At 35.1% G+C, this 9,343-nt stretch overlaps 1 protein-coding gene across 1 annotated transcript in view; it reads right to left on the bottom strand.

Moving 5' to 3' along the window:
* Window positions 1-1,380: 1,380 nt before the first annotated feature.
* Window positions 1,381-9,343, bottom strand: part of LOC144967348 (uncharacterized) — an 8,641-nt gene continuing 678 nt past the window's right edge. Inside the window, exons 2-5 of the mRNA XM_078904449.1 lie at window positions 7,181-7,389; window positions 6,851-6,971; window positions 3,016-3,085; window positions 1,381-1,541 (exon numbers count right to left, since the gene is read on the bottom strand). Coding sequence (XP_078760575.1) covers window positions 1,488-1,541; window positions 3,016-3,085; window positions 6,851-6,971; window positions 7,181-7,389 — 454 coding nt within the window. The 3' untranslated portion in view covers window positions 1,381-1,487. The remainder of the gene's footprint in view (window positions 1,542-3,015; window positions 3,086-6,850; window positions 6,972-7,180; window positions 7,390-9,343) is intronic.

Genomic DNA, 9,343 nt, shown 5'->3' with positions numbered 1-9,343 from the left:
GAAACTACTCTTGATTAATTATCTTTCACGTTCTACAAAAGCTATCAAATTAAAAGAAAAAAAAAAACGTCTTTTTTTTTTTTGTCTTTTAGTTTTAGATAAATTGTTATTATTTTTGTTTAGTTTTTTTTTCCCCACAATCTCGAAAATTTGCAAAAGATTGCCCCCCCAAAAATGCAGATTTTGCGGCCGCAATGCAAATCAGTGATATATTGCAATTTTTTGCGGGCCGCAACGCGGCCACAAGCGATGCAAAAAACTGCCATGCCAGATTGGTTATAGATTTGTCATTAATTTTTATACTTTAAAAAATGAAGGCTGCTGTCGTGAACGGAATTCTCCATCTGGTTCACGATAGGTAAAATACAGGAAAAAGTAAAGAAAAATTCTCCAACGAAGTGGGCGATCTCCATATACAGCAGAGGACATATATGGGTGGTTAAAATGCCATGAATCCAGGCATAACGCGAATAGTCCGGGTATGTTCGTCCAGTAATAAAAACAATAAAAATAGAGTCAACACTTGACTAATTTCAATCACCAATCCATTATGAATATCGTGGTAAGAGGAGCTTCGAAAGAAAATGGGAGATCTGTTTTTATAACCATAGTGATTCACAAACTCACAGGCAGAAATAACACAACAGTGAATGGAACTCACAGGGATACCCAACAGGTTATCCAACATGAAAACAATTCACAACAACAACTCAATAGCCAAACAACAACAAACAGGAACACATTGAAACAAAACTCAGTACGTTCCCACACTGCACTACCTACAGTATGCCAATTAGAGAAATCTTTTTTGTTTGTTTGTTGCTTTAGGTCTCTTCCAACACAATTGAGGTTATATGAGAGACCGCTGAAACAAAAAAACAAGCAATCTAACAAACATAGTACAAATGTAAATCAAAATCATAACCTAAAGATATCATAAGCTAAATTATAAATAACCAAGAACAAACAGGCAGAAGATTTACAGAAAAAAAAATATCCCCTGTCAAAAATACAATCACAAACCAAAGAAGCAGGATAGGCTAGTAAAGAGAAGAAGAAACGACATCACTATCGGATCGTACACCCATGCGAACATCATAGGTATATGATTCAAGGGTGATGCTCCCATCCAACCACCCGCGATTAGAGAAATCATAGATCACATCAAAATCTGAGAAATCATGATGTTACTTCGATATATGCAATTCGTTGTGTATATTAGCTTGAAATATTACTGCGGAACAAGTTCATGGTCCATCTACTACTGAAAAGCTAAAAAAGTCATTGGAGACTTATAGATGACACAAGTGATCCCCCAGCTCACAAACAAAGTCTATGTTCCCCATTAGGCTATCTAAAAACCAATAGCAAAGATAAAACTTGTTAGAAATATCATGAAGTTTATTTTCATCATATTATAAAATTCAATTGTTTTCGTTCAATATCCTCCTATTGTTGCATATCCAAAACTGCTGAATGATGAGCGTCTAATGAAGGCCCATGACTTTTGCATAATATTGGCCATCCCCTTTTGTTGAAGCCTCGTTGAATTCAGACAAGTATGAAATGGAAGGAAAAACAGTCAAGAAAACAACAATTAACAAATCACAAAAAAAAAGAAAAGAAAAGACCCCCTCCACCCAAAAAAAATAAAAATAAACAACAGCAACAAATGTAAAAATAACTAAATTAAACCAAAAATATAAATCTGAAAAGACAGAGGGAGCAAAATGAAACATCTCTTTATCAAATTCACAAAGAGCTTTATAAAATGTCAGCAAATAAATTTCAAATCATAATTGTTATAAGTGAATAAATAACAGTCCTATGAAATAAAAGCGATTCTTATGACTGTAACGGAATTTGAGCTTTATTTACTTAGCAAAAGAAACACTCTGGATAACTTATCTAATCTGGGAGGGTGACCAGCTCAATTCCATGTCAACTTTACATTTATTTGCCAAACACAACAAAGATTAAGTTATCCTTTAACTGCTGAGCAACAGTTAACAGAATGAAAGTAAAAGAACAAAAAATAAAACAAAATCCAAAAACAAAAAAAAACCCAAAATAAACAGTAAAAAATAATCGACTCCCCCCCCCCCCCAAAAAAAAATACACAAACAAAAAGGGGCCCAACAAGGTTCATAGAAAGAAGCAGGAATGTTAATCATTACAAATCAAATTGTTAGAAAATTTCAAAAGATCAAGCACACAATTTCTGCTGTTGAAACTCTAATATAACCCCCCCCCCCCCCCCGACTCAGTTTGAGAATTGCGAGTGAGAATTTTCTGGAGACTGAAGAAGTAAAAAAAAAAAAGGGATGAGAAAGTTTAATGGAGACAAAAGCTATTTTGCTTCTATAATGACTGAGTAAAATGTTGTTCATCTGATCAAAGAATTTCAATTGATTGTCAATATCAAGATCAAGACAAAACGAAAGTACATTCATTCTGTCGATCACGTGATTTAATTAACAATGGAGTCCAGATAAGATAAACTCGCTTAATAAAGATTCTTGTTTTAAATAAACTTTTCATCCAGTTGTGTTTTCTCTTTCTTCATTTAAGCCAACTAATCGGAGTCTGATTTAATAAACACAAATCAGTCTCATCCAGTACCGGTTAAAATAATCTGTTCTCCACCATTGTGGCCTTCTATCCCCACCTCCATGCGACAAACCGATCCTTATCAGTTGCACATACTCTCACACCAGGTTGATAAAACAGTCATCTTCTACAAATGTCTATCTGACAAGACACATGTGCTCAAGAGGAGATTTTGAAGCTTTGGAAAGAAGGCAAAAGATTGTATTTGTAAAAACTACCACTTCTCCATTGGCAAAGCTGTTAAACCACAGTGCTTTCCCTTGAAAATGATTAACATAAAACTTACTTAATTTAAACGTTTTTTTCTGGTTCAAAGGATTTAGCATACCACTATCTATATTTTACTTAGCTAATAAAGAACTAAATTTAGTAACTCTACATAAAAACGGGCCCTAATGAACTCACCTTATTAATTTCTTTATGTCTGTCTCTACTCACAATTTCTTCTAAAACTTCTCCATCCCCTTTTATCAATCTGAAAGAAAAAAAAAAACCCATTATGATATAATTTTTCTTTTAATTACGCAATACTGAAAATTAATGCAGGCTCTTCAACAATAAAAAATCCAAAGCCATCAATGAGATCTGCATGTATAATTTATAAAGTGAAAAAGTTAATATATAATTTTCCACAGCCACATAATAAATATGTTGCTGCTTGAAGCTTGAAGAAATAAATAACAATATCCAAGTATAGTGGAAACTTCAATTTAATTAGCAAAGACTGGTAATGTAAATGTCTTCATTATCTCTCTTTGTTAAATAAATTGAAGCTTCTGTTCTATTTGACTATTGCTATTTATACCGACATACACTCCAGCAGTTTCCTCAAACACACGGTTTTCTTGAACTCATTAGAATGTCCAGAATTTTCTCCTCATTATTCTTTAATTATCATTCCATTCCTTCCCTAATTTTTTACCTTAAACAAAGGTTCCTCGAACTAATTTCAAACAGTCAATATAAACAATATTAATCAATTAACCCTTTGCGACTTGGATGGTGCCATGAATCCTACCTCAGTTCTTTGCACCAAGGGGCGCAACTCTGCATAAATTGTGTGTTATACATTTTAAAAATTATTTATGAGATGTCTTCCCATGCTATTTCAATGAAATACAAGGGAAAAGAATAAGCTTTCATAAAATGTATTACAACTTTACACATTGCTCTTGAATTAATTATGATTAGCCAATTGGCGTTGGAAACAAAAGTTGAAAGATAACTTGTTATCAATCAATCTTCAAAAGACAATGTCTAAGGCTGTTATGGAATGCAGCAATGCACAAATCTTTGCCGAGATTAACTTGGCACGGCTACATCTAAACACTGATTCGGGTATATGCCCCTTTTCCATTAAAAAAAAATATTTTGACGGCACCAAACACATCCTTTTTCCATCCTTATAGCTGATCTGATGATGTTGAGTGGGATCATTGCTGGCAACCCCAGCAATATCAACTGAGTCCTTCCTTCTCTTTTTTCTTGTACAATTGTTGGTACACAATAAGGCCATGAGAATGTCCAAATGAAAGAAAAGCTGATTTTCAAAATTTGAGGCATATGATTTTTTGTATATGATCCAAGAATTAATAACTGCAACTTGGACTAAAAACCACAAAATGCATCTCCACCATTTCTTAGAACGTCGTCCAACTGGTTAATACGAGTGCAATCGATCATGAAAATTGACAATTGTATTGGGCAATTGCGAGGGGAATATCTTTGGTAATGATGCCATCCTTTGTAAGTCGCTGTTCTGTGTCCATGGTAGGATTGAAGCCAGTAGAAAGTATACGGAGATGTTTGTTCATCCAGAAAGTTGCAACAAGGATGCCAATCTGATACATAATTGTTATTTCTCCAGGAGCTTTAGATTATTTCATCTCAGGTGGTAAATCTTTTCTCCAAGCTCTAACTGTTGAGCATGAGTAGGTCCCTTCTTGAAGCAGATCAGTTGCAAGCTTCAAAATTGAAAAAAAATTATCATAAAAAAAAAAATAATGCCTTGGTTAAAACATCTTTGACCAAGATTCCAAACAATGGAGTGTCCTAGATGGAAAGTATCAAATTAAGAAATTAAGGAGCAGGCACTTGTGTAAGATAAAGATCTGAACAAATGTGTATGAAAGGGGCCAGACAAAGGAAGAAAGAGAAATACAAGAAAAAAACTATCCCAAATAATCAATCCACCTCGACTGGGGATCGAACCTCAGGCCTTCTGATTACCGGTCCAATGTGCTACCATTACACCACAGAGGCTCCTGATAGTTGGGATAGTTTTAATATCCATATTCCTAACAAGGGTATGCATTTTATGCCGTGAACCCTTGCTTGCATTGGGAGCCTCTGTGGTGTAATGGTAGAAGGCCTGACCGGTAATCAGAAGGTCTGAGGTTTGATCCCCAGTCAAGGTAGACTGATTTTTTGGGATGTTTTTTTTTCTTGTATTTTTCTTTATTGCTTTGTCTGGCACAATTCATACACACTTGTTCAGATCTTTATCCTAGACCAAAAGGATTGGGAGTGGTGGATTTTCTGGTGTAGAAACTTAATTCAAGGGGATAGCCACTTCTGGGATCTGCAGCACACCACACTATTACACCCCAAGGTGTTGACTTTCCCTGACTATACTGTTTGAAAACAATCTTCCAGTGTATTGGATCATAGCTTCATCAAATGAAATATCTCTGTCAGGGCGATACAAATTCTGTGACTTTTCAGTGATGAGGTTCAGAAGGAGACAGATTTTGTAGAGGGGATCATATTGAGGATGGCCATGTGGCTGTTGACCAGAAGGAATCACTTAGATGGAAGTATTGATTAAGTTTCTCATATCCTGAATTTGAAATACTATTAGCAACAGCATCAACATGGAGAAGGGCTAAAATATAGGAATAGTGAGGCAGCCTTTTGATGCCAAAGTAAATATTACTATATAAAAAGATTTTTATCTCTGATAGAGTGCAAGGATACCACAAAGGGTCACGTCTGCCACTGCTTTCCTGTCTCAGCTCAGCATAGAGATATGTCTGTGTCACACAAAGTTCAAGAAATTCTTCTGTTATAAATCAACTAAAATAATCATATGGCTTTGCTTCTTCAGCTTGTTCATGTAAATTAATATTATCCTCATGATATCATTCACAAAATGTCATTCAAATTGTCACTCCTAGTGCTATCCCTAGATGTATTACCACCATCAACTACAGTCTGCTCCCCTTCATCACTATCAATATTTAGATCTTTTAAATCTTCTAAAATACTATCAATATCACGTTCATCAAAATCACCATCATTACCTCCATAAACGGGACATTCTCCATCATTTATATCAATATTTTAAATTTCAAGCTGGTCATGAAGTAAGTCTGTCTGAAACGCCATTTTGACCATGAAAAATTTCAGTAAATTTGTGATTGTGAATTCTGAGACAAAATTTATATTCAATGAAAGGGAATTCATCCAGAAATTTACTGCAGAAAACTGTTATACTGTCTCGAGTTTATTTAATGACTGTTACTGTTACAGGAAGTACAATGAGAGGCAGTAATAGCGGGCGAAGACTGGCGATTCAAGGGTGGGTTGATAACGGGTGATAATGGGCAATTCAAGGGGTAATGGGTTGAAGGATTTTTTAAATGCACCCAGTGATTTCGACTACTGATGATTTTCTGTGACATTGACAGTTACGTATGTGTTTATCGCGTGCATCTATACACACTGCATGTGTGTCTACCACTCACACACTCCATTGCTGTTTGCATAACTGACACCTCTCTATTTATTCTTATCACTTCGCCATTCACTCTAATTTTCAATACCATGCACCATGATTTGCAAATGGTTGGCTATGTCGGTAAATGAATGTTGTGACAGACACACACCAACAGCTTGTAACATGTCATTATAAAGTTATCTCCCTCGTTGTTAAGATGAATAAACAAATACATTGCAATGCTTTTGTTTATTCATCTTAACAAAACCACAACATTATCTCATTCATCTGTAGTGTTTCATTCATCCTGTTTTGTTGATAAAGGGGTAACCCCAAACAGCCATTTTATCTGTTTTCGTATATTAAATTGAAGCTTATATTCAATTTCTATTTTTCAATTTTTATTTATAGAATATTTCCAAGCTCACATATGCAGGATCATTGAGTCGAAACTAAAAAAAAAGACAGGAAAAACACCTTTCATCCTTTTTCATTTCCACAAAGGTGTAAGTACCTACGTACCTCTCTCTACCTGTTTCTTCATCATAAACTTTCCTCACAACACTTTGCTGTTTCTCCCATTCCTCTTTAGTCATCGGTTTCAAAACACGGGGTTTGGGTCCAGACTTAGGGCCTTTTAATTCTGTGCAAAAGAGAAAATTGATTATGGTAAACATCTTAAATTATCTTTTATCTTAAACTATTTTCTGTAGAAATGACACTTGCGCCTTTATTTTTTACATGGCAGGCATTTAATAAGTGTCACCTTTATTCTGTAACTAAGTTGACGCTAAAACGGGAGTCACTTATCTGCATTAAAGTAATTTTAATGTATTAACAAAGGAAAGAAACCTGGCACAGGAGCTGGGGCAATGGCAGAGGTGGATGATTCTGACTTCTGAGAAGCATCAGACTTCCTTCTTTTCTTCTTTTTTCCCTTTTTCAGCTTATTTTTCTTTTGTTTCTTCTTTTTTCGTTTCTTTTTTCTCGCTGCAGATGATGATGAGGAGGATGAAGAAGACCGAGATGAGGAGTCACTGGATGGAGAAGATGACCTAGATCTGAAAACAAAATAACAAAACAAAAAAAAACAAAAAAACTAATAAAACTCTGTTTGAAAGTTGAAACAAGTGAAATTTTCAGATACGAATAGGATGAAAATGCAAATTAAATTATGTGGTTCAGCAAACTGTTTTGGAGATTCATAAATCAACCAAAGTCACTGGTCGCTGCAAAAGGAGCCTTCTACGTGTCAATAGCACACCATAAAAAAAACACATTAAAAACAAAATCTAAAAAATTAAAAAGAATGATATAAATGGGATGACTCTTGTCAAGAGAAAGGGTTGACAACATAATGTAATCAACAATGAATTTGAGTAAGGACAAGTTGTGATCCTCAAAAATCTTGTTTTTGGATAATTATGCTTAGACTTAGACCAAAATAGTTCCTAGAATGGCTCAATAGTATTTTGACACATAGTGTTATACCCGACCAGTGTGGGGAACAGAAGAATTTACCTATTCCCAACTGCGTGGTGTGTTGTGAATAGTGGAATTAGGCTATTCCCAACCGGTGTTTTCTTTTGCAGGCTAGCCTATGATCATTTGTAGGCTAGCCTATGAGACCAAGACCACAAGATTTTACGTAGTCACGTGACCAGATTTCATTGTTACACTTCATTATTGTCAAGCTTTAAGCAGTGATGATAATGGTAATTTGTCAAAAAGGAGGAAAATGTATCAGTCCATCTGTCAAACTCAAACAAAATCATAACATAAAATATCATACCTTGCAACGTTCTGTAAAAAGAAAGACGGAATTTTTTTTTTTTTTTAAAGTGGCGGAACCAGGATTTGAACCCGCAACGTCGATTCTGGTAAAACTTCCAGGGCAGACGACTAAACCATTCAGCCATGACACCCACTTCTAAGTCGACGCATATTGTGTATATGTCGCAACAACTGATTTAATGTTGGTTAATTTTATGTTTTTAAGTTTTTATAGATATTTTATTAACTGTCCTGATTTCTATGTGCATTCGGAAACATTCCATATTCTGGAATGTAGATAATTGTTTAAAAGAGCGGAGTTTCAAATATGTGCCTTGGGATAACGAAATTTGGTTATCCCCAGACAGGTGGGGATAATGACAGCCATGAGAAATACATAGGACTAGGAGTATGGAGAAGTGCCAGATACAAAAACAGATAATAAATGTATCGTCGTGTTAGAGCAAAATTTGGGATTCAACTGACACAACACCCTCCGCCTGGCTTAGAGAGAGAGAGAGAGAGAGAGAGAGAGAGAGAGAGAGAGAGAGAGAGAGAGAGAGAGAGAGAGAGAGAGAGAGCGAGAGAGAGAGAGAGAGAGAGAGACGCTAGCAGTCTCCACTGGCCACTGCCATCCTTGCCACGCGTGTGTGTATATCTAGGCACTTTGATAAAATTTTCAAACTCAAAATATCTTAATTTGACCCAGTCAGGGGGATGGGACTTGAAAAAACATAAAATTTGACACCTTATTTGTTTCTCTACGACTTAGGGTTCCAGAGTTATTTATATTTTTCTGTTGACATTTTTTGTCAATTTTACAGAGAGAATCTGTGATCTCACTGCTGCCTCAAAACCAGCATCTCGCGGCTATCGGGAAATTTTGAGTTTTGCAGTCAACATGGCCCACTTATTGTTTTCAGTAATTTTGTTTCAATTAAAAAATAAATGGCAAGTGTTAGGTATCATTTTAAAGGTCAGAAAATAAAGCTTTATTTTCATATAAATCATTTTCATGTATGAAAAGTATGGACAAAATTAAGGATAAATGAAAATGGAAAAAAATATGAGGTTTTTGTAAAAAAAAGTGGGGTTGATGGCGGAAAAAATAAAATAATGAGCGAGTGTATCAATTTTGATGAAATTTGGCAGAGATGTTCTTCAATTGATTGTCTATCGATGTATGAAGTATAATTAAAATGTATCCATAATTTAAAAAGTTCTTATAAGTCAAAATTTGAT

The sequence above is a fragment of the Berghia stephanieae genome, chromosome 3 (genome assembly GCF_034508935.2).
Source record: "Berghia stephanieae isolate SIO BIC M18660-M18661 chromosome 3, UCSD_Bste_1.3, whole genome shotgun sequence".
In the NCBI taxonomy this organism is placed as follows: Eukaryota; Metazoa; Mollusca; class Gastropoda; order Nudibranchia; family Aeolidiidae; genus Berghia; species Berghia stephanieae.
The sequence above is the reverse complement of the archived record's forward strand: the minus strand, read 5'-3'. Positions and strand labels throughout refer to the sequence as shown.